The 25,760-nt window shown below is 40.5% G+C and overlaps 2 protein-coding genes across 4 annotated transcripts in view; one reads left to right on the forward strand and one right to left on the reverse strand.

The window, feature by feature from the left end:
- Positions 1–4,482: 4,482 nt before the first annotated feature.
- Positions 4,483–14,269, reverse strand: mettl22 (methyltransferase 22, Kin17 lysine). 3 transcript variants are annotated; one of them, XM_027002779.3, is made up of 11 exons: positions 14,141–14,269; positions 13,435–13,574; positions 9,821–10,081; positions 9,444–9,484; positions 9,212–9,356; positions 6,922–6,993; positions 6,757–6,813; positions 6,571–6,651; positions 5,643–5,745; positions 5,183–5,351; positions 4,483–4,996 (listed from the first exon to the last, which is right to left on the reverse strand). In XM_027002779.3, exons 1-11 carry the CDS (start codon positions 14,182–14,184, stop codon positions 4,964–4,966), a joined length of 1,146 nt encoding a protein of 381 aa, XP_026858580.3. In that variant the 5' UTR covers positions 14,185–14,269; the 3' UTR covers positions 4,483–4,963. The 3 variants fall into 3 exon arrangements, with proteins under 3 accessions (XP_026858580.3, XP_026858581.3, XP_026858583.3); XM_027002780.3 differs by lacking the exon at positions 14,141–14,269 and adding an exon at positions 14,054–14,137; XM_027002782.3 differs by lacking the exon at positions 14,141–14,269 and adding an exon at positions 14,054–14,135 and having other exon boundaries at positions 13,435–13,569.
- A 313-nt stretch (positions 14,270–14,582) lies between these two features.
- Positions 14,583–25,760, forward strand: part of tmem114 (transmembrane protein 114) — an 11,194-nt gene continuing 16 nt past the window's right edge. Inside the window, exons 1-4 of the mRNA XM_027002783.3 lie at positions 14,583–14,933; positions 15,032–15,109; positions 24,663–24,800; positions 25,078–25,760. The exon at positions 25,078–25,760 is cut by the window's right edge and continues 16 nt beyond it. Of these exons, the coding sequence (XP_026858584.1) occupies positions 14,759–14,933; positions 15,032–15,109; positions 24,663–24,800; positions 25,078–25,343 (657 nt within the window). The 5' untranslated portion in view covers positions 14,583–14,758 and the 3' untranslated portion in view covers positions 25,344–25,760. The remainder of the gene's footprint in view (positions 14,934–15,031; positions 15,110–24,662; positions 24,801–25,077) is intronic.

The raw sequence follows: 25,760 nt of genomic DNA on the forward strand, positions 1-25,760 counted from the left end.
AGACAATGGCTGCATCACAGCCCTGAAGTGTAGGGCCAGAAGCAGACGATCACCCTTGTTACAGAGTCCTGTCACTCCAACAGTGCTTTGAGACTTGATCCATCGCTGGTCACATCTGGGATGACAAACAGAAGCAACATTTGACAAAACATTTGAACTCTTTATAGTCAATCCATATCCATAGCTACTAGTGTTCTCTCAACTACCATACTCATATTAATAAACTGTGCATATGAGTACACTGACTCCAGTAGACACTGGAGCGTTTCTGTCCTCAGGCATCCAATGCAATGTCTCTGCTCATCAGCCATGATGGAACTGCTTGCCCGAGGTCATCCACTCCCTTTCTCTTTCTCTCTCTACGCAAAGAAGTAGCTCATGGCTCGCACAGGAGCTGCTCGTGGCTCGGTCATGCGGAGAGCATCCTAATCTTTACTAACCCTGCTTCTCTCGTCTTCATAAATCCTTAGAGAGTAGAATATGCCTCACCCTTTCCCCATCATCCTCTAGATGTAGAAGGTAGATATGCATTTACATTTATGGCATTTAGCTGACACTTTTATCCAAAGCAACTTACAATTATGACTGAGTACAACTTGAGCCAAGGGTTAAGGGCCTTGCTCAGGGGCCCAACGATGGCATCTAGCAGTGCAACCTTCCAATTACTAGTCAAGTACCTTAACCACTGAGCTACCACTGCCCATATATATTCTATACTCTATACTCTGACATATATAGTCTGTGCTCTCTTCAGTAAAGTGGAACTCTCTTGATTCACTACTCAGGTGTCACTACCCAGTGTCTCTTGACTTCCCCGGATCGATCCAGCTACAGAGGACGGAGGGCAGACGGTAACTTAGAGGAGATCGAACCTGAAGTTCTGGTCACTTTGGAATAGTTTCTAACACTTAGTAGTAGTACTTAGTACTTATGTCTTTCCTAAGTAATATCACTGCTAAGTGTACCTGTTCCTCCTTCATTTATCATGCACCTACCACCATTATATAGATTTTCTCACTACTGTCCTCCTGAATCTTTTACAATTACACTGAAAGAGTCCTGAAGAATTTCAGTGTCCCAGCAATGTGTGCATGTTCTCTCCCCCACTGAGCTGTTACACTTCTGTCAGGATTCTACTGCAACCTTCTTTGTTGGTGAATTTCTCATTGAAAAATCACATCTTTCATACTCTTTCCTTACATCACGTGCCAGGCACAGTTTGAAATGCACTTTTACTTTTCAAAGTCTAGCCTCACATGCTGCATCATGCACTACATAAACTTCTGTGTGGCAACCACCATACCAACCAAGACAGTAACCTGTTTTTCCAATAACAATTCCTGGGTTACTCCAGATTTGAAAGCTCTCCTGAATGAGAAGAGGAGGGCCTTCAAATCAGGAAACAAAGGAGGAACTGAGGAGGGTACAGAAGTAGCTGAGAAGAAAGCTGGGAGGGCAAAGCTTGCTACAGGAAAAGAATGAAGGATCAGCTGTACCAGAACCTTGTGAGTGGAGTCTAGAGGTGCCTCGAAAACATCTCAAGATTCAAGGAGAAGATGCAGCTTCTTCCCCCTCCTATTGTTTCCTCTGAGCTCCCTTCTCCATCACTGCATGCTGCTCTCCACACCCAGCAATCAGCCTGCCCCCCTTTGTACTTCACCAAAGAACAAGTGAGAAGGGAAATAAGGGAGATGGTATCATGATGGCGTCAACCCTGGATTTGTGAAGAACTGTGCAGACCAGCTATGCAGGATAGTCCTGGACATCTTTAAGCCTGAAACAGGGGGGCTAGTCCTCGGGAAGGCATTGTGTGCAGTTCCCATGCCAAAGATTGCACATTCCACTGATTTGAATGGCTACAGACCAGTGGAACTGACCTCTCACCTGATGAAGGCTCTTGCCAGCTAAGGATGCTTTGTAGCTTGCTTACCATTGGGGTGGATAATGCTCTCATCTTGAAAGGGCAGGAAGCACTGTTAAAATCATGTTCTTTGATCCATCAACACCATCAGGCCAACTGTTCCGAGTAGCAAGATGGAGAGTGCAGGGGTGGACCGTCACCTCACCACATAGACTCTGGACTATCTCAAAAATAGGCTACAGTATGTACGGCTAAAGGACTGTGTGTGTCAGAGACAATATTCTGCTAAACTAAACTGGTGGTAGATATCTACAGGTCTTTTTTTCCCTTTCCATGCATCATCTCATCAACTACACCAGTGAAAGTCCAGAGAAGGGACACTGAGATTATCAAAATCTATAAGTACCTGGGTGCTCATCTGAACAATAGACTAGACTGGACTGACAACACACACACCCTGTACAAGAAAGGCCACAACAGCCTACTGCGAAGGCTCTGGTCCTTTGGAATACAGGGTGCACTTCATTCATTCTTTGACTCTGTGGTGGCAACAGCCACCTTTTATAGAATTATCTGCTGGAGAAGCAGCATCACAACAGTGGATGGGAAGAAACTGGACATACTTATGAAGGCAATTTCTGTCCTGGACCCACATCTTCATCACCCAATCAACTATTGTTTATTTGCAATTTTTGCTGTATACCTCATCACCACTTGATATATACTGTCCTTATTTATACATTTTCTGCCATAGAACAGTTCCTACCTTAAATTGTGCAATAACACTTGTGTATAATCTTGTTTTATGTTACTTTTTTTTGATAAAAGATGTTTATCTCATATTTTATGTCCTTTTACATTTTGCAGCCTTTTCACCATTCTGTGTAATGCCTGCTCTTATTTGTCTGTTTACTGTTAAGTCTGATGCTGTAAGAACACAAATGTCTCTGGGAGGGATAATAAAAGGCAGTCTTATTTTAGATTTGCCCTGCTATCACTACAGTCCAAAATGTCATCACTCCATGTGCAGGTCAACACGAATCAGTTCACTTTAAGTGCTCCATCCCTGAAACTCAGCAATGACTAGGCATTTTATGATGACTACTTTCTGTCTTTAATTTCATCCATGAAAGGCTTAAGGCTTCTTCCTTTGTTGCTGTCCAGGGTCCCCCCCCGCACCCCTTCTTTTTCCTTTGGCATGCTCATATGGGTCTAGCCCCAGATTTCTGTAAAGCTGTTTTGAGGTAGTCACTAAAAACCTTATATAATTAAAACATCTAATTGAATATAATTTTTGTTTCCCTCCCCAAGGTATTTCAGATCTTTGTCTCCAGCTTTTCAGAAGGTCGCTGCACTCTGAATAAAGACAATCCATGCTATCCAGTAGCTCTTTAGATTCACCACCAGTAAACTCGGGGGGGGGGGGGGGGTTGTTGAAAAAGCGCAGCTAAAGTGCCCTCTAGAGTGACACATGGGGAAAAAAGATTGTGCCCTGTAGGGTGCCCTTTTCTTGCAATAAATTATGACAATGTACCCTCTAGAGAAAGAAAACCAGATAAAGTGTCTTAATGACCGTCTTACTAGAGGAGAAAACATGATGCATTCCCCTTCCAATGGTCTAAACCTGATGTTCCCTGTGGGTGTCCTTCCAATGGAAAAGGGGGCAATTATGAAGTGCTCTCTATGCTCTATCCTTTAATGGGAGTCATGCCCCTCCAGTGGATAAAAATGCCATTAGCTTTTTGTGGGTGTTGGTGATGCCCCATGTGGTGCAGTAGGTGGCATTTTTTGGCCGCAGCACTTCAATCAGCCTGAGACCGAAAATCACACAAAATTTCTCACTGTTGGAGAATAAGGCCTGATGGTGTTAAAATCTCTCTGCTCAGGCAAAGTGCTTGCACAGCTGAAGAAGGACCTCTGTCTGAAACATTGTTTCTCTGGAAACTCTGTGCACTTTACTACAATGTTGAATATCTCTACATCTCTAACTCAGTACACTGTAGTTACTCACCTGGAATTGATGGGATGGGGTGTGGCATGGGTGGGGTCTTGCTTAACTTGGTCTGAACCCATTCAGGTTTAGCACTTAGTTTGCTCCTGCTTTTATTTTTCTTCTTCTCTCCATCCTTTTTTTTTTTTTTTTTTTGATATGTACGTATAATAATCTACAATAAAAAGATCCACTAGATCCACTTTAAGAAGTACAGCTTTCAGGTACAAGTAAAGCTTTTGCAACCAAAAGTAAATTGCTGGAGTGAGGAATGGCACAAAAGAAAAGGCCAGTAGTCAAGTAACCAAATTATATATACATAGACTGTTTTGCACTTAGTTGAAGCCGTACTGTCCAGGTATCTGCACAGTGCATCACTGGCTGACTTCACCTCCAGTACAGCTGAACAGGTTAATAGCAATCCCATTAACCCTCATTTTGATTGGCAAGAGCTCATGCAATCCAACTTCTCCTTGAATAAGCACTGCAAGGTGTGCCTTCATGTGGGGGACTTCTGCTAAAATATGCTTCCTTTGGATTCTCAGATCTAGGACTTCCAATCATCCGAGTTGGGACAAACAACTAAATTATACTCCAAGATAAAAAAACTAAGCTGTGTCTGTCTAAATCAGAAGATTTAAATAGATGCTTTCTTTAAAAAACCCTCAGAAAAGTAGAAACAACCATGCAAGCTATTATTTAAAGGCACATCACTAAATCCAGAAACTGTTTGCAGCAAGAAAGATATAAAAATAAAATCATGAGACATAATCTACTCTGACTTTTCCACAATCACACATGATTTAGATAAATGAATTTTTAGGTTAGATAAAAGCTGACATAAAAACTGAAACATTTATGTCAGATAAACATAAAGATACATGTTTTCATAAGCAGTGCTGGAGCACAGCACTGACCACTATAACATGCTAAAATCCTACACGTCTACACCAATACACATCTTTCAACTGCACACTTTCGATTATGCATTCTCATAGCTGCCCAAGGCTGAGCACAAATACAGGATCCTGACTCCAGAACGGTGGCCTTGGATTCTGCCTTCTGTCCAAGAGAGGCTCTTGATTTTGTAAGGAGGCTGAGATGCATGAAGTTTAAAGGGGGGAAGCGGACACTTTCCAAAGTTCCTGCAAAAACAAACAATCAAACAAACAAACTAGAACACAAGAACATTTCCTAATTGTGGAGCATGTCTATAAAAAATGACTCATGATGAGATCACTAAATTGTGGCTCTCCAGGACCAGTGGCTTAGGAACCAGTTACTGTAGTATGTGTGCCCATCAAGGTGCACTGAAGGCGGATGGTACGCACCAGCTGGTCTACACGCTCGTACTCGAAGAACTGGGGAAAGGAACAGAGAACCGGTGTCACAGTGAACCGCATCCTCCCATCGCTCAGGGACGCCAGCTGATCGAGGCAGTGGCGGAAGTGGTCGTAGGCCTCACAGGACACGTCCAGGTGGCGCAGGGTGAAGTTCAACCTGCAGGGGAAGGAAGGGGCATTGTGGAGGGCATGGCACAGTTGCAGAGGAGACAGGCCGCCACACACCGGGACAGGTTTATGCGATTCATGCAAATGGAAGGCAAAGTCAAAGTGATGTCCCTGCGCTTTGTAATGGACTTCATAATTAGCTGATTGGTATAATGAGATGTTGTAAATTGAAAAAAATTTAAATGATGCAGTCTGCATGGAATTCTGGGATTGAGGTCTGACACATCTGCTGGGCAATATTTGAGTGGCTGCCGCTAGTAGGTGACTAACTTTTCATTACCTTTTCTCTAAGCAGAAGTAGGTTGTGCTGGGGTTGTGAAGGTTGCTGGTAATTTGGTATAGGGTTCGGAACAGGGCATCAGTAAGGTCATCATCATAGCAAACTAGGAGAGGGGGGGAAAAAGTATCCTGATTAGTCTGACAAGGACTGGGAATGCTCCAAACTACATTTAGGAACAGCTAAGTGGCTAGCACTGAAGTGTTTAAAAGAGAGCTTTCAGTCATATTTTAAAATACTTATCTGAGCACTTGCTTAATTTCAGCATTACTCCACATCTCAATGATTTATTGTTCCAGATGTTGTTTGTGAGAGAATGTTCTTGTTAATATGTGAATGCATAAAGTACAAATATATTTTTGGAAAAATGTTTTGAGCAGTACATTCATGGAAAAAGTTTTAATTTAAAAAAATTAAGAAAAAGAAAGAAAGAAACCTTTAAAGAAAAAAACCTGTCCATTGAGATGGTGCATTTGAAAAAGTCTACAAGTGTATAATTCTATAAGTGTACAAGTGTATAAATTATACAATTGCCATGTCAGCCACTCTCTCATCATTGGTCAGTTTCGTACAGGAGCACTGCTGATTGTATAATATTTGGGTGCCCCTAACCTGATAGTGGGCTTTGTACTCATGAGTGATATGAGTCACTGCAACATTGCTGGACTGTGAAACTGCTGGGCAGAGAGTGGTCTGCCACCCAAAAACATGCAGTGAGCCTGTGGTTACAACTCACTCACTGATTATGTGTTGGAAAATTGCGAACATGAACTATGCATAGCCACAGATAGACCCCCCTTCTCCAGAAGAGCAACACAAGAAACAGGGCCTTGGTACTTTGATTGCATAAGCAGATATAGTTTATATTGATTGAATTTATCAAAAAAACTGCTGCAAATTTCTTTGATGCTACACTTTCCCTCTCACTCACCATCTGCTGCGATCAAAAACCTGGCGTTGTCGTGAAGTTGCACCACCTCATCCTCGCTCCAGCCGAACTCAGAGTCCACATCTGGGGACGAGGACAGACGTCAGAAGGTTCACAAGAACCAGTGAACAGGTTGACCTTTCAGTGCCTGTGTGCGCAACATGCAAGCATCTGCCCACATCCTCCTACCAGAGGGGAAATCATCAGTGGTCCAGTCGAGCTGCCGCACCTTCAAACCATGTTCAGCTGGAGAACAAGACGAGGGCCATTAAGGATAGGTGATGGACCACATCCACCCTCCCTCCCTCCCTGTTCAGTATAATAAGGCTAATAATAAAGGCCAATAATGTTCACCTGCAGGACCAATAAAGTGCTTGTTCAGAGACACGTTTCTCTGACACATGCTGAGGAGGTCTTCACCAGCATCTGCAACAAACAGATAAATCTGGGCATGGCTTTACATAACAACAAATATAATGAAGAAAAAAAACAATTATCATGTTTTTAAAAAACGATTTAATTTTCAACTTGATAGTACTGCTTCCTTGCTATTCAGATGCTTCTCTGCTTAGCCCTGCTAATTTATCTGTTTTACTTGCTTTCAAAAATGTAAAAAATGAAAGTGGTTGCTTTTTCTGGTAATTTTCATATTTTATGTTGCAAAAGTTCTCAACATATCACCCTCTGTTAAGGATTTTGTCAGATCATTACTGTATGTTTTTTGATATGTGGGTCTCAGCAGAACACAAGTTTTAAGAAGAGGTTTATAATTGCCAGCACTGCAACACTTTTCATGGGCAAAATGAGCACAGCACCATATGAATTATCTGGGTCTGTTGAGGCCTTGTTGAACAGCTTCAGCTCAGAAATTGCTCGTATTATCGATGAAATTGCTCCAGTCGAAGCTAAAACTATTTCAGGTAAACTGAGAGCACCATGGAGAAATGCTACTGCAGTTCAAAGTCAAAAAAGAGAATCCAGGAAGGCTGAAAGCAGATGGCATACAACAAAACTTCAGATTCACAAAGATACAATTCAAATATACAAAGCAAGACAAACTTTTTTCTCCAGCATTATCAACAATAACATTAACAATAACAAATTACTCTTCGCAATTGTTGGCAAATCAACAAATTTGCAAACACACATGACGCCTGAATATTAACTGAATGATGTAATGAGTTTGCAGCCTTTTTAATACTAAAATTCTCAATATCAGACAAGATATTAGTGTATCTATCCATCAATGAGTCTGTGACTGGGCCATCAACATGTAAAATTAATCATGAAAATGTCCCAATTTAGTGATATTAACAATGACATTTTATTCGATATAGGGCGGCATCCTAAATCGTCTACATGCAGCCTTGACACTTTTTTAAAGAATGTGTTTCATTCAATAGCAGACGACACCTCACCCTTATTGGATGAAGCCTTTAAAAGGTGCTTCCAATTTTTTCTTTTTTAATAAATATACCATTTATTGGGAAAATCACAGAGGAAACCATTGGAGCAACTTTCTGATTTCCAATACGCAAATCGCTGTCTAGGAACAGTCCTGAAATAGTTCAGTTCATGCCTGCAAGGCAGGAATTATATTGTGGAAATAAAAAATAAGGTTTCTGAAACAGTACCGGTGACTTGTGGTGTCCCCCCAAGGTTGGCTTTGTCGGTAGCTCCAGTTTAACTTATACATGCTTCCGCTGGGCCAAATCATACAAGACTCTGGGCTATCGTACCGTAGTTACGCAGACGACACACAGATTTACTTAGCACTTTCTCCCTGTAACTCCCTGTAACTCTCTCTGAAAGTGCCTTTAGCATGTCACTAACTGAATGGGCCAAACCTCCTGCAATTGAATATAGATAAAACAGAGATCATTATATTTGGTTATAGCAATGAAAAGCATAGACTAGCTGCCCACCTGTACTCAAAAACTTTAAACTCTAAAGAGCTATCTTGTAACCTTAGCATAATAATAGACTCTGATCTTAGTTTTAACAGTCACAAAATCAGTAACTAAGTCAGTGGTTTATTGTCTTGAGAACATCATCAAGATTAGAGATTTCTTGAGAGAAAAACAGACAGAAAAACTCATCCATCCTTTTAACTCTAGCAGGGTTTATTACTGTAATGGCCTCCTAACGGGACTCCTAAAAAAGACAATCCAACAGCTTCAGTTGAATTTAAAATGTAGCTGCTAGAGTTATCACTAGGAGCAAAAGAGGAGAACACATTCTTAAGTCCTTACACTGTCTACCAGTATACTACAGAACTGATTTCAAGGTATTATTACTGGTCTATAACTCACTTAATGATGTAGGACCAGCATATCTGTCTGATATGCAGCAGAATTATGAGCCAGGCAGAACTCTTAGGTCATTAGGAACTTATCAGTTAGTCCTGCGAAAGGTAAAAACTAAGCATGGAGAGGCAGCATTTAGCTAATATGCTGTTTCTAAATGGAACCTTCTGTTGGAGGTTATTAGAAGAGCTCTAACACTAGATGTTTTTAAATCAAAGCTAAAAACATCCCTATTGGGTCAGGCTTTTGGCTCTGGGGTTCATGCTTATATGACAAAAAGATCCCCCCCACACACACACAAAAAAGCTATATTTGGTGTAATATACTGTTCAGTTTACCTGTGCAGTACACCATTTTGGCGACGCTGGCCATGACAATGCTGGTAAGGCCGGTTCCTGCTCCCAGCTCAAGAACAGTTGCTCCCTGAAACACGGCATGCTGTGAGAGGATGAAGTCAGACAACAGCAAAGCTCCCCGCCAAACCTGTCGAGCACAGCCAAAATGACTTCAGTAAATGGAGCCAAATAGTTCACTGCCCTGCAAGTTAATAGAAGCAAGGCATGTACTGACTTGCTTTCCAACATCCTCCAGCGGTGTGGCCATCGTGTGCTCTGCAGACACATCAACCAGGACAGTAAGAGTCCAGAATGGTAAGTATCCAGTCTTCACACAGTCAAGTCCAATTGAAGATTAAATACAGCACTTTCAATACAGACCTTTCATTAGAGAACTGCCAATGATTGTGAGATTCAGTTTAACACCAAGCCTAATTATTTTCTACAAAACATTCTCTGCAGGATTTTGGATGCAGATTAAGGATGGAGTCTTTGTCCAGTTTGGATGCAACCAGTTCTAAATAAATTCATACAGCCACCTATAAAATCAGCATATGAGACACACCACTCACTTGAGTCAAAATTTAAAGTGGTAATAGAAGAATCTCTAACCGACACGAATGACATTCTTTATGCTGCTTTCTTCATCCACATCGTCTTCATTACTTTTCACCTCTGCAGCCAAGCTGAGGATGACGGGGTGAACGCTGTCTCGGTCAGATGCCACATCCATGGGCCTCCGTTCCACATCCAGGTCCCCATCATCATCGAGGAGGGGGTGCTCAATTGTCGCCTCATCTTTGGGAGAACGCCCCCAGTGCGCCTCCACTTGCTCTTCTTCCACACCCAGGATCCTGAACTTCGACACAAAGACTGGGCAGATGTATTGTGGGATGAAATTCACACAAAAAATACCCACCTCAGTACACACTCCCATAAAGCTGACTTTAGTGAAGGATTTTTATTGAGTTTACAGCTATAGAAAACTCAGGTACGACGACTCCAGCTGTTTGGCGGCCTGTCCAGACAGGGTGGGTGTTTGGAGCTGCTTAAGATAATTAGACTTATGTAATGCGTCCTATGACAGACAGTATCTGTAATATAAAACTTGGGCCAGTGACTCATTGTTTCATTAAAAAGCAAGTCTGGGTCTATGTGGTGTCAGGGGGACTCTGTTTTCCCATTGCTCCACTGCAAAGCTTCAGTGTTCAAATTTATTGCTACAAGCACAAGTCTGCTATTATCCTCTTTCTGACTTAGGGGTTCATTCAGGGAATTTCCACTTCAGACAAAGGCGAATGGCAATAATGGTTCAGGATCGTGTTGCTATGTACAGCTTTATGTAATTAGATTGCAACCACACTATTGTGGAACTGATACTTCCAAGGGGTGGGGTATCGCAATATTTCACAAATCTTTCCAATTACTGAGACGATTGTGGGAGTTAACCTGAGGAGCGTAAATGGATATAACTCCTAATCTTATGCTGTGATATGGAAGGCAGAATTGACATTTATATCGATGATTCCCCAGAGTGCCTTTCCCAGAATTTACAGAGAAGAACTGGCAGGTTCGGCTGCGGGTTCAGCTGCTTGTCAGCGGTGGTCTGGCTAAAGGTCAAGCCTTCCACTGGACGGTCATACACTGTGAAACCGGTGTCCACTGTTTATCTAAGAGAAGCCGTCGAGCCACATGCTGATGCTGAATCCCGGCTTAATTGTAAACCAGGCAGCTACAGGAAGCACAATGGGCTACAACTGACACAGTGCTGATTGTAATAACCTCAGGGGCCCGCCTTGCCTCTGTCATTATCTGACACCCTTAAAATAGCTAATAATGCTACATGGCTAACAAGTTACAATCTAGCATGTGCCCACATTATACATATATATCTAAGCATTACACTGCCTGGCCAAAAAAAGGTCACGCACCAATATTTCATTGGACCGCCTTTAGATTTGATTACGGCACGCTTTCGCTGTGGCATCGTTTCCACAAGCTTCTGCAATGTCACAACATTTATTTCTGTCCAGAGTTGCATTAATTCGCCCCCCCCCCCCCCCCAAGATCTTGTATTGATGATGAGAGATTTGGACCACTGCGCAAAGTCTTCTCCAGCACATCCCAAAGATTCTCAATGGGGTTCAGGTCTGGACTCTGTGGTGGCCGCTCCATGTGTGAAAATGATGTCTCATGCTCCCTGATCCAGCCCGATGAATCCTGGCATTGTCATCTTGTCATCTTGGAATATGCCCATGCCATCAAGGAAGAAAAAATATATTGATGGAATAACCTGGTCGTTCAGTATATTCAGGTAGTCAGCTGACCTTTCTTTGGGCATATATCGTTGCTGAACCTAGACCTGGCCAGCTCCAGCAACCCCAGATCATAGCACTGGGCATCATGGGTGCATCACTTCAGCCACCTCTCTTCTTACCCTGATGCGCCCATCACTCTGGAACAGGGTAAATCTGGACTCATCAGACCACATGACCTTCCTTCATTGCTCCAGAGTCCAATCTTTATGCTCCCTGGCAAACTGAAGCCGTTTTTGCTGTTTAGCCTCACTGACAAATGGTTTTCCTAAGGCTACACAGCTGTTTAATCCCAATCCCTTAAAATCCCTTCGCAATGTGTGTGTGGAAATGCTCTTACTTTCACTATTAAACATTCCTTCCTCAAAATTGATATTTCTCCACTGTACTTCCACGTTTTAATAATGCAGTTCTTAACCCGATTTTAGTAGTTTCAGCAATCTCCTTAGATGTTTTCTCTGCTTGATGCATGCCAATAATTTGACCCTTCTGAAACAGATTAATATCTTTTCCACGACCACAGGATGTGTCTTTCGACATGGTTGCTTAACAAATGAGAAGCTATTCACTGCATCAGTTAGGGTTAAATTACTTTTTGCCAGCTGAAACAATCACCCATGCAGTAATTATCGAATGGGAGGCTCTAACCTCTGCTTAGTTAAATCCAGGTGGTGACCCTTTTTTTTGGCCAGGCAGTGTAATTTAAATGGTCTATTGAAGCTTTATCAGTTGGTAGAAAAGTGTCTGCTTAAGAAACAGGGGATCCCAAATCAAGTCCACATTCTGTTAAAAGGCAGAAAAGCTACAAGGGACTTTAAAACAGAATAAGAAAAACAAACACCCCAAGAATACCAAAAACAACAACTTTCAATGACTTTTTTTGGGAACCTGTCAGGAGCAGTGTCTTGGAAACAAGCTGTTGTACTGACTAGGAATGCCTAATGATAATTAGACAGGTCTTTTACTGACTTAAAACTGAAATATTAGTCTTCATTATATGGTTCACAGACTGCTTCCTAGAGCAGCAGTGTGGAATGAATAGGCAAGATTAATCCTATAGGTTTTAATTTGAGACAGTCTTTGTTATTTGTGCAGGTGGGGTTTGAATTTTAGAAATCAGAGCTGGTTATCTTCATTTCTAGAATGAACAGATATTCATGCAAAAACTGAACTGGTACCATTACTGTGCTACTATTAAGCAGATTACATCATGTTCAGCCCATAATAACCTAATCATTATAAGATCATTCAAAATTGAAGAACAAAGATTCTATATTAGTTTATTTTTTGTATCACTATAATGTATAATTATCCACATATAAAATCAGTTTGCAGAAATTTAACCAAAATTGTCCAGGCTGCGAAAATCTGCAGTCATTTAGTGGCCAGATAACTTGGTAAAAAAAAGAAAAGAAAGGTAACAATTTTACAGAGAACCTAGGGATATCTTCTTAGGGACACTGTTGAAAAGTTAATGTCTAATAAATTATCCTTTTAGAGTCATAGAAAGTGCCTAATAACTAAATGGTCGGAAATGTTGAGCAAACGATGATGCATGATGCATTTAGCACAGGCAACTACATTACAGGCAAGCTTCATTCTTATCTGAGGCTTTTGATGGCATCTTGATCCTACCCAGCTAAATTCCTCTCTTGTTCTTAAACCTGACATTTTCAAAGGCGGTTACGGAAAATGCTTAAGAACAAAGCCATGTGACCACTAATTCATCAATTCCTGTAAACTGAAGTAACAGGAGCAAGTTTATTATAATGAATGCCAGCTTGTGTTTTCTTTTATGATGCATGTAAGCTTTACACAGGTTTTGAAGCAGCCCCTGCTTGTGATTAAGACTAAGCCATGGAAACAGTACAGGGAGTACACATGGTTAGACACATCCCTGTACCCGCTTACCTGCTTGTCCTGCACTATTTAGTCGAGTCATGAGGTGACGAGCATTTGGTAGCAAGAGGTGCACATCCGAGAGCACTGTGTCACTTCGCATGGTGACCTGGTCCATGGCCAACCCTGCATATCCTCTCCAGGTTACTGCTCTTGGAAGCGAGAGGGAGGAATCTTACTGAGACACGTCATTTCTCATTGGAGACAAAATCGAGATATTTGGAAAGAGGTTTAAAAATACCCAGTATCGTTGTTTTGGTTACTCTGTGAACACTACTAATGAAAAACTACTCAGCTAGCTAATACGATGGCTTATATTACTAGCTAGATAGACAAGTATTTAATGAGAAATTGAATGCTTAGTTCGCTTTGTGAACTTCTGTTAAGATAAGGTGGATGCTGAGCATGTTTGGTTTTGTCCCTAATGTATTTGCAAAGTAGCTACCCAGCTACTTCGTCAACTGCAAACTAGTTCGCTAGTCAAAGTCAACGAACTGAAGGTAGCTAGCTAATACGTTTTGCTAGTTCTGACAGTGCCACCCCTCCTTTAAATTCATAAACCGTTATCTATAAAGTTTAGCTAGCTAGGAAACAGACATTCCAGATGCATGATCTTGGCTTAACTCACTACCTTAATGTGACCACAACATTTCGTCGAGATGGTTAACCTAGGCACCTTAGCGTAGCTAAATATTTGGAAGTAACATCAGAAAATTACCGTGTATATAATGAGTCTCCGAATAATGGTTCCACATAACACATTTCACTACCCCATTTCCGAAAACCAGTATTTGAAGATCACATTTTTAGATGCAAAGCACCTGGAAATGGATACTCACTCACTCACGTTAAGCAAGCAGTAAGTTCTCTAAAAGGTCGTGTTACTGGAGAAAAATACAAGCACAGAGATGCTTCGCATCTTCGCATGTCCTTGTTTAGATGTTTCTTCATAACATTAAGTGATTTGCGCTGCCCTATATTCCGGTATTTGCGATGATGAATTCACTTTAAATTATGACAATGACTCGTCTCAAGTAACCTGTCTCGGGCAAATGCCTATGAATTACCTAAAGGTTAAAAACACCTTGTCAGATTCATCCGAGAGAGAGAGAGAGAGAGAGAGAATACAGTACATAGTTGGGCTGGACTGAAAATAGGACCCACTGCCCTCTCCTGGTACAGTAAGCGCATTGTAAAACCCTAACACTCGGCTGAGAGGGGCTGGCATTCGGGCTGTAGCAGGCACAGGTGCGCTTTCCTTCGCTCTTCCGAAGGCGCGAAGCCCTCACTGCTTGACAGAATTTAGATTTCTTAGAGGTAAATCTTTATAGACAGAATGAAATTTACTTTAAGTGTACTGGCTGTTTTTGTAGCGTCTTTTGGAGTTATCAGCTTTGTGTGTCTGGTTCTGGCAATCGGAACGGATTTTTGGTACATTATTGACACTTCAAAAAGAGAGAACAACTCTGTGTCACTAAGTTCACATTCTGGACTGTGGAGGACTTGTAACGGTAAGACATATATTTGTTCTTTGATGTTAGATTATTGAAATAATATTAATTAAAATACGTTTTTGAGCAAGGACCTAAAATGTTGTCTTCTTTTACAGTTGACAACCAGTGTTGGCCATTCGTGAATCCTTTCAGAAACAGAAGAAATTTTACAGATTCACAAAGGCAGATACTAAGTAAGAACTGTTTTGCCTGTTATCATTACATGATTATATATAACTTAAATATGAGTGTTCCTGTGTGTAAATACTTGTTGAATTTTGGTAGATGTACAATTACCAGATCTTATCTTAGTACCAGATTTGATTCAGGAACTACAGTGCCTCAAAGTAGTGTTCAACCCCTTGCAGATTTTGCAAATTCAATAAGTTGTGAATAATTTACAGCCTTCAAACTTTGAACAAGAGCATAATCTATTAACAGATGCCTAAATATTACAAACAAAAAGTACAAGTTGCTTAATTAAATTATAATACATTTTAAACATAAAAATTAGGGTCAATTATTATTATTATTCAACCCCTAGGTTTAATATTTTGTGGAATAACCCTTGTTTACAATTACAGCTATTAATTGTTTTTCATAAGACCTGATCTGGTCGGCACAGATCTCTGGAGTAATCTTTGCCCACTCCTCCATGCAGATCTTCTCCAAGTTGTCTAGGTTCTTTGGGCATCTCTTGTAGACTTTGATCTTGAGCTCCATCCACAAGTTTTCAATTGAGTTAAGGTCAGGAGACTGACTAGGCCACTGCAACACCTTGATCTTTTCCCTCTTAAACCAGGCCTTGGTTTTCTTGGCCGTGTGCGTGGGGTCCTGTTGGAAGATGAAATGATGACCCATTTTAAGATCCATAATGGAGGAGTGGAGGTTTTTGGCCAAAATCTGCAGGTAGGCTGTGCTATCCATCTTCCCGTGGATGCAGACCAGATGGCTGGGCCCCTTGGCTGAGAAGCAGCCCCACAGCATGATGTTGCCACCACCATGCTTGACTGTAGGGATGGTATTCTTGGGGTCATATGCAGTGCCGTCCTCTCGCCAAACGCCCCGGGTGTGGTCAGCACCAAAAACCTTGATCTTGGTCTCATTAGACCAGAGAACCTTGAACCAGTCTGCCTCAGAGTCCTCCAAGTGATCATGAGCAAACCTCCGACGGACCTTGACATGATGCTTTGAAAGTAAAGGTACCTTATGGGCTCGCCTGGAACGGAAACGTGGCGTACGATACTTGTGGTATTTATTGAAACCAATGTCCCCACCGGCATGAGATCTTCCCGGAGCGTCCTCCTTGTCCTTGGGTCAGCCTTGACCGTTAGGACAAGCCTGGCCTCAGCGCGGGAGAAAACTTTGAAAGGCTGTGCAGGCTGTGGAAGGTTAACAGTAGATCCATAAGCCTTCCATTTCCAGATGATGCTCCCAATGTTGGAGACAGGTAGGCTCAACTCCTTGGAAAGGGTTTTGTACCCCTTGTCAGCCTTGTGACCCTCCACAACTTTGTCTCTGATGGCCTTGGAATGCTCCTTAGTCTGTCCTATGCTGACCATGTATGAGTGCTGTTCACTTGTTTGGGGAGGGGCTTTTATAGTCAGAAAAGGCAGGAAAAAACAGAAAATGAATCCAAGCATGGGAAGTTCATTGTTCTTAATACTTCAATTACTTCTTAATACTTGAGGGAACCAAACAGAATTCTGGTGGTTTGAGGAGTTGAATAATAATTGACCCTCTGGTAAACTTTGCAAAAAAAACCAAAACAGAAATAACATTCTTTTTTTGCTGCAGTGCATTTCACATGTCCAGGCCCATCTACAGTCCAAATTTCACAATACTAAGTTAACTCCAAATGTGTAAACCTGCAAAATCTGCAGGGGGTTGAATACTGCTTGGAGGCACTGTATATCATTGCATTTCATGTATAGCATCTCATCCTTTTCAGAAAACTGGAAGATGGAAATTTACCCTTACTAATAATTACATTATAGACACCATAACTAGGCTAATAGCTTCCTGATTTTATATAAAGAAGGTAGACAGAGGTTAAATTCCTCTTTTAGAGCATTGCAGACATCTAATTTTCTAACTCTAATATAAAGCACAGTGATTGTGACTTACAGCAGGTTTTCATAGGTTAATCCATCTGTTCCAAAACAAAATAATAAAGGCAATAAAAGACTGAATTAGTAGTGCATTGTTACTATTTAATTACAGTGCTTTACATTTTATGATTTTTAACACAGCACAGTCATATTACAATTATTTTCCATCATTTCCATATTTCCATTCATTGCATATACAATGAATATCAAATGGAGGGCCACAATTCCAGTGTGGCATTACGCTTTTGTTCAAATTCAAATCCACTTCTGTTTAAAAAAGGAACGTATTCGGTCATGTCCTTCAATGCACTGACACCTGCAGCTAAATATTCAGGATTTTTTCCCATTCTAATTAGATGTGCAGACTTTTTATTTAATATATTTGAGTAACTAATCTTTGGAAAGAGAAACATATAAATAAATGTCACACTAAAATGAAGAATCTTAGCAGGCACTGATCACCACACATTCCTAACTGTGATAACTTAGTATCTTTTTTTTTTCTTTTTTTTTAGAACTACCAAATGACTCATTGCCTAAAACTCATACTGCTTCAGATATGGTGCGATGAACATCATAGCAAGAACAAAGCTTCACTCATCTGCAGCAGGGGCAGGTTTAAGTGTCTTGAGGCTTGAGCTCAGCTATGATATTTAAAGTCCTGTGCAATGTTGGATTGTGATTTGTTGTAACTCTACACTGAAAAAGGGGGAAAGAGACTTTATTGTATGTACTAATACAAATTACATTAATATTCAGTTTACTAAATTACTTTGAACATTGAATTTGAGTTACTGAAACAACACAAATATAAAGGGTGCAAACAATTTATGTGTAATGAGAAGAGTGTGTTAAGTGTAAAAACACTAACAAGACAATAACCTTGGAACAAAAACCCTTAACAGAGATATCAGATCTATTAAAATTCTTGTATGAATATCTGAGTGAGCGCGCTTATCCTGTTCTAAATGGCTTGGTGACAGCTTCGCTCTGGTTTTCTGATTTTCTGATCTTGTTTTTGTGGTCAACCTGACGCCTGAAGGAAATGGATGGAATTTAGAGGTTGGTTAAATAAAGCCATTACCAAAATCAGGGTCACATATAATGCTGTGACTAAGTATTGCAGCAGATCAGCAGTACTCAATACATTTGTGTACATTAACACTACAAAACATCAAACATTAATCTATTCTGACTGCTGTACTGTATATAATATTCTATTTTATATATTTTGCTTTGCACACTCTTGGCATTCTCTCAGTCAGCTTTATGAGGAAGTCACCTGGAATGGTTTTCAGTTAACAGGTGTGCCTTGTCAAGAGTTAATTTGTGGAATTCTTAATGTGTTTGAGACAATCAGTTGTGTTGTGAAAAGTAGGGCTGGTACACAGTTCTATTCAGTGAATAGCCCTGTTCAACTGCTGTTCTAACTCATATTATGGAAAGAACCAGTCAACTTAATAAAGAGATAAGACATTCCATCATTACTTTAAATCATGAATGTCAGTCAATCCAGAAAACTTCTGAAAATTTCAAAACTTTGAATGTATTCCCAAGTGTAGTCATGAAATCCATCAAACGCTATGATGAAACTGGCTCTCATGAGGACTGCACCAGGAAAGGAAGACCAAGAGTTACCTCTGCTGCAGAGAAGAAATTCAGTAGAGTGACCAGCCTCACAAACCACAAATTAAGAGCACTTCAGATTAGAGCCCACATGCAGGCTTCCCAGAGTTCAAGTAGCAGACACATCTCAACACCAAATGTTCAGAAGAGACTGTGTGAAGCAGGCTTTCTCGGTCAAACTACTGCAAAGAAGCCATTACTGAGGAAGAACAAGAAGGAAAAGAAAATTGCTTGGGCCAAGAATTCCAAGGGATAGTCATTAGACCAGTGGACATCTATATGAGTTGAAATTGAATATTTTTGGTTGCACCCGCCATGTCTTTGTGGCACACTTACCCAGCACGGCTACCACAGCAATCTGCAGTGATGTGCTGTCCCATCTGGTTTGCATTTAGTGGGGTCATTATTTGTTTTTCAACAGGACAATGACCCCAAACACACCTCCAGGCTATTTGACCAAGAAGGAGAATGATGGAGTGCTGCTTCAGATGATCTGGTACAGGACATTTTTATTACAAAAGCAGTGGTGTTCAGAATTTATTTTCCGAACCTAACCTATCTGCCCCTGGTTTAGAGTACAGCGGTTATAGCACAGTTAGCAAAGTAGACAGGAAGAAAAAGTAACATCTCATCTTATACCCAGATGAATCACTCCAAGGATACTTCATGTTGAAGTTTCTTTTGATCAATGACTGCAATATACTTGGGTCCAGCTTTGATCAGACTATTTTCACGAGAGAGGGAGAGAGGAAGAAAGCTTCCGTTGGGAGCTAATGCAGAAATTAAACTCAATAGTAGAGCGCTATTATAGTTTTAGATTTGCATGCAGTTGTTTGTGCATACGTTCCCATGGCACTGAGAGCAAATGGGCACCAACTCTAAAAGTAAGCTATTACTTGCACTCCCATTTAACACCTAATTATGACAATTGGCCAATCAGAAGCTTCTAAATAAATCATTAGGTCCAGCCTGTTTAAAGAGACAACCTTTTGCGTATACATTTGACACACTGGAAATATGATACGGTGAATTAAAGCTGTTGACTGTTCTTAAAACAATCTTTGATGCACTTTTTGACTTACAAACAAAAAGTATTTTAACATGACATAAGTTTGAAAAATTGAGTTTGAATGTCATTAGCCTCGGTGTAAGTATGTTTTTGTCCTCAACTGTATGCATCAGATTAGTAGGGTTTTAAAAATTAATTTTGTAGAGAAAAATTGTTGTTCATAGGACATATTTTCAAAGTACATGCTTGAGAAAAGAGAAAAAGAACGGTGGCACAATAACACTATCTCCATTAAGACCAAATGGCACCTCACTAAAAGCATAACACATTACTGGAATTGTGTATTCTTTTTATCTACATCTTTTATAACTTATTATATTATTAATTATAATCAGGTAATGAGGTTATGTTCAGGAGGTAGGCCATTTGAAATAATGCATTTTAAAAATAGGTTGTGTATCCTGGACACTCCTTTTTCCCACCTGTGTTTTTTCATGTTCTTTCATCTCTGTCTGTAAAATATCCAACTGCAAGGGAACGAAGTCCACACACCAAGTCCATTTCTCATTTCTGAACAGACATTTCACAGTTCAACAGAACTGGCATCTGTACACAGCTGCAGAAACAGTTTGCAAAAGTATAAAGAAAAGATCTGAATATTTTATAAATCTGTATGAGTAATAATTCTGTTGTATACATTTGTGTATTATTATTTGTTCTAGCCCACTGCTGTAACAGTACGTGTACACCCAGTAGTTTTGTTTGGAGTCTATAAAGCTCATATTTTTGCTTTTGCTGTTTTTTTTGCCATCTGCATTTGTGTGATTTGAAGTACAGGGTGTAATGCCTGCTGTAACCATTCTCTGAAAAGTGCTCTTCTATTTCTGGGTTATAAATAACTTCTATGGCCCAAACTGAAGCCCATTTCTGCCAACTGAAGAAAATTAATATTTACTAATAACAGCTTTTCTCATAATTATCCCTTAGTTTCTTGTAAGAACATGAATTCTTTCCATATGTTGAAATTTTAAACCCCCTCACAAGTATTAGTGTCCCAAATAATGAAGAATGTTCTTTTAATTTTGACCTAGTGTGTCATAACATTGGAAATCTTTGCCAATTTGTGAGTTAAGGGGGAGGTTCTTGACGACCCTTAAAACCTGTTACCATTGTTTTACAAGCATGTAGAACAGTAGCCCACTGCAGTCTGTGTGTTCCAAATAAAGAAATCCACTGTTGAAGGAGGTACGTGGAGTGATCATTAGCAATCACACCCTCAAGCTCAACCTCCTTGAGCATCAACTTCGGAGAGAACAGCTATGAATCTGCACACCCCGCTGAGGTTAGCTCCAGTGCACCTGGTTACTGAATACCTCGATTAACTAGATGAAGTGTGTCAGATTGTGGTTACAACAATTCTCCAGAGCTGGTGGATCATTAGGGTCAGACTTGACATTCACAAGTGTAAAAGCTGCTATCACTACCGTGTCAGTGGTACTGCTGGGTGGACTCAGGGGAGCATATGCCATGGTCTAGTTGAACACTGCGTCATGCACATGGGACTGCCTCTCTAAAATAACACCTCATTATGAGAAAGTCTGTGACATAATTATGAGAAATGTGCTCATTATTATGAAATTATGAAAACATTTGTTATTTTGAGATGGGCTGCTACATCACAATTATAAACAAATTTATCATTTTTACAAGAAACTGAAATTATGATTTCTAAGATATTAAGTCAATACTGACAACACCTGCATGTCGCTGGCAGGGAGGGACTGAGACATGAGAAAAAGGATTGTGTTTATTCTCCTGTATAATTGTATAATTTAACAAAAGAACACAGCATCGAGCTGGCAAGAAAGTACAAAAAAAGTGTAAATGTAAAACATGCTGGCAGTAACACCCGAAGCACAGAGGCGCAGAAGAGCAGCAGCGTGGCTGGAGATTCAGCTTTTCAGCACAACATGGGCTTTTAGTTGTTCTAAAGGACAGATTCCTCTGGACAAAAGAATTCTTACTAAAGCACACACAACAGGTGGCTAGCTGCTGCTTAAAAGGTCCTCAGTTCCAGGCATCTCTGCCCCCTCCTAAGACATTTTAATCAGTTCTTTGTGTTTTATTGATTAACTGTGCATTTTTTTAACTGTGCCTTTATTGCAGACCTAAACAACATCAGAACTTAGCCATGGAAATGCATAATTCTCAAGGTCAAATCACTGTGTTAGACTAAGGTTTTGTATGGAAATCACCACAGTAGGCTTTCAGCTAAGCCCTCTACTTCAGTTAAATAGCAGGGGTATAATTGCTGTAGTGTTCATTTTCCAACCCATCTGCATAGAGGAAAACATTTGAATTTAATCACTAGCTTGAAACACATTCACATACTCATGTGATTTTAACAAATAGCATACCACTGACACATAAACTATATGGTTATTATTCAGTTCCTTGTTTTTTTAGTAGATACAGTTAAACTAATATCAAATTTAGATGCTTATGTGGAATGGAAATATGGAAATTAAGTGTTTCTACTAAAGTGTCTGCTATCTGTATATCAAACACCTGACTCAGCCTGAACTGGATATGGTAAGGGTTATCTGCAAAGGGCAGCTTTGGAAGGGAAGGGAAAGGATGATGGCTAGCACCAAAACATACATACATGCATACATACATACATACATGCACCAAAACATACATACATACATGCACCAAAACATACATACATACATACATGCACCAAAACATACATACATACATGCACCAAAACATACATACATACATGCATACATACATACATACATGCACCAAAACATACATACATACATGCACCAAAACATACATACATACATACATGCACCAAAACATACATACATACATGCACCAAAACATACATACATGCATACATACATACATACATGCACCAAAACATACATACATACATGCACCAAAACATACATACATACATACATGCACCAAAACATACATACATACATGCACCAAAACATACATACATGCATACATACATACATACATGCACCAAAACATACATACATACATACATGCACCAAAACATACATACATACATGCACCAAAACATACATACATGCATACATACATACATACATGCACCAAAACATACATACATGCATACATACATACATACATGCACCAAAACATACATACATACATGCACCAAAACATACATACATGCATACATACATACATACATGCACCAAAACATACATACATACATACTTGCACCAATGCATACATACATACATACATACATACATACATGAACCAAAACATACATACATACATGCACCAATGCATACATACATACATACATGCACCAATGCATACATACATACATGCACCAAAACATACATACATACATACATACATGCACCAAAACATACATACATACATACATACATACATGCACCAATGCATACATACATACATACATACATGAACCAAAACATACATACATACATACATACATACATACATACATACATACATACATACATGCATCAAAACATACATACATACATACATACATACATACATACATACATACATACATACATACATACATACTATGTCTTGGTAAGCAGTTGTAAATCCTATTACAAATGACCTGAATGGATATGTGAAAGTTGCTGACATTTATGCTAGTATGCTTAGCAGTAATTCAAGAACTGTGCTGTTGAGTAGTGCTTGAGGCCAGTTATTATGCAAAGACGTGTGCATGCATTGGGCCAGACCTCTTAACACAGTATTTGAACATGGCCGGAAGACGAGGTCACGGCAGAGTGTTCTCTTACAAAAGTGTTTGGGTGGGGGTCAAAAGATGGTCCTCCTAGGTTGCATAATATGGAATGCAGGGGATTGATTCCAGACATGGACTTATCCCAGAAATGAACTGATTCCAGACATGGACTTATCCCGGACATGAAACTGATTCCAGACATGGACTTATCCCGGACATGAACTGATTCCAGACATGGGATGATTCCAGACATGGACTGATTCCAGACATCTTGAATTCTCCCCCTCTTTTGTAATTTTTCTGTGTCTGGTGAAATCACGGGGAACATGTGAGGTTTCACTAGCAACTCTGGCATAGTGGTTTGTGAAATAGTCGTGCATAGCTCAATCTGTGCATCAGGTTTTCCCGTTAACTAATGAAACTATTAGAACATGTGATTTAGCAAGCAAAGCTTCTGATTGGGCTCAAGATGGACTCTAATGGGGGTTTTGTGGCACAGGATATTGGAGGATGCATTTCAAATGAGTCTCCTTGGTTAGAGCCATTTGACTTGTTGGGCCTTTGAAACAAATACTTGATTGCATGTTCAATACCCAATTTTGAAGAGTTTAATATTGAGTTCTCAATATCCAATATTCAAGAGTTTTTTTATTCAAGAACTTTTGTAGCAATGGCTTACAGTTTTAGCAGGTAGTAACCTGACTCTGAAAAACTCATTTGTTTTGTTTGTGTTGGAAATATCAGCCATTATATTAACAAGGGAGTTGGGATAACAGCTTTGCAATTTTGCTTAGCCAGCTGCTGCAAAGTTATGTGTGTGCCTCCTGGTAGTTTTGTGGAGAGATGTACAGGTCTGGCTGTGTCTGCCTCATCCACAGGCAACAAGCTTGCGGGCTTCTTTCCCTACCTTCAGGGCAGTGCCCAGGAACATTCGTGATCTGCTCCAGAGTTGTGCAGTTAATGTGGAATAGGAAATGGCCACCCATGCCGAGCTTCTCTCATGGGGGTGTCAGGCTGCAGTCCTGCTTTAAGCAACAGCCCCACAATTCAGTGTATCCCCTACCTGAACTATTCACAAGCTGGTTATCAAGCCCTTCATTAGGTGTGAATGAACAGAAGGAAAAAAAAACCACCCAGTTGTGCAGCACTGTGCTCCGTGCAGCTCTTTAGGCATGCCATTCGGTCTCACCCTCCGCTGAGATGAATGTGTCTCTCCGCAGACATGCAGGGAGCCTTCATCGTGCTGCTGCCCCTCAGCGTGATCGTCCTCTTCATCGGTGGGATGCTCGGGGTTATCAGCATGCTAGCCAAGGCCCACCTGCTCCTGCTGGCAACCGGAGCCCTGCTCCTCTGCGGTGGTGAGCGTCCTCGTCCCCATTGCACTCACATGGACATGTAGGACCAATTTGAACAGCCTCTTCAAACAAGAGCCTTACTTTGCGTTGAAAGCGGTCCCATGGTTCATACTACTTATAGTTCTATATGCAGAAGATTTCATCTATGGAAATAAGCACAAAAAGACATGAAAGGTTCAGTAAGGTTATGTGACCTCTCCTGTTTCATGACAAACTACCATCCTCAACCACGACCATCATCAAATTGCTAACCATATTCTTGTTTAATGCCTTTCTCCAGCGGTGATCACCCTGACCGGCATCTGCGTGTATGTGGCCTATTCCGCAGCAGCCTTCGAAGAGGCTGTATGCCTCTCCGGACACCAGGCTCTGCAGGACATCGGCATCTCGTTTGGCTGGTCCCTGGTGCTTGCTGCCCTGTCCTCTGTCACTGAGCTCCTCACAGCCGTCGCGTTCCTGCTGGCTTCAGCCCGGGTGGGGCAGCTCACGCAACGGCAAGAGGAAGTTTATGCAGGAGAGAGAGAGACACTAGGGAAACCAGACTAAATCTGTGGCAAAGTTGCATTCTCACCGCTTAAAACAGAAAAATAAATAAATGTAGCTGGAGAATTGCTGTCTCTCCCATACCGAGCTATTCATGTACGAAATAACATTACATCAGATGCATCAGATAGGTGGAGCCCCATATCTTTCATGCTTGTAAAGCTTTGTAGAGCTGTATTGTTATGAGTTTTAATTCATTTAGCTATGACTGTTCTCTTGAATCCTCTTGAAGAATCCTAAACTAAAACCTCTTAAAGAGGTAGAAAGCAGAAGGTAGAAATCCATTTAACAAATAATCCTCTGCAGTGCACTTTTAAATGCACAGATTCTAGCTATAATGGTTCTGTCAATATCGCGACAAAATGCTGTCAAGAATTACTTTATTGCTGTGGTGTAATGAGAAGTCTCTAAAATAAAGAC

This window comes from Electrophorus electricus, chromosome 3 (assembly GCF_041902795.1).
Source record: "Electrophorus electricus isolate QZ-2024a chromosome 3, ASM4190279v1, whole genome shotgun sequence".
In the NCBI taxonomy this organism is placed as follows: domain Eukaryota; kingdom Metazoa; phylum Chordata; class Actinopteri; order Gymnotiformes; family Gymnotidae; genus Electrophorus; species Electrophorus electricus.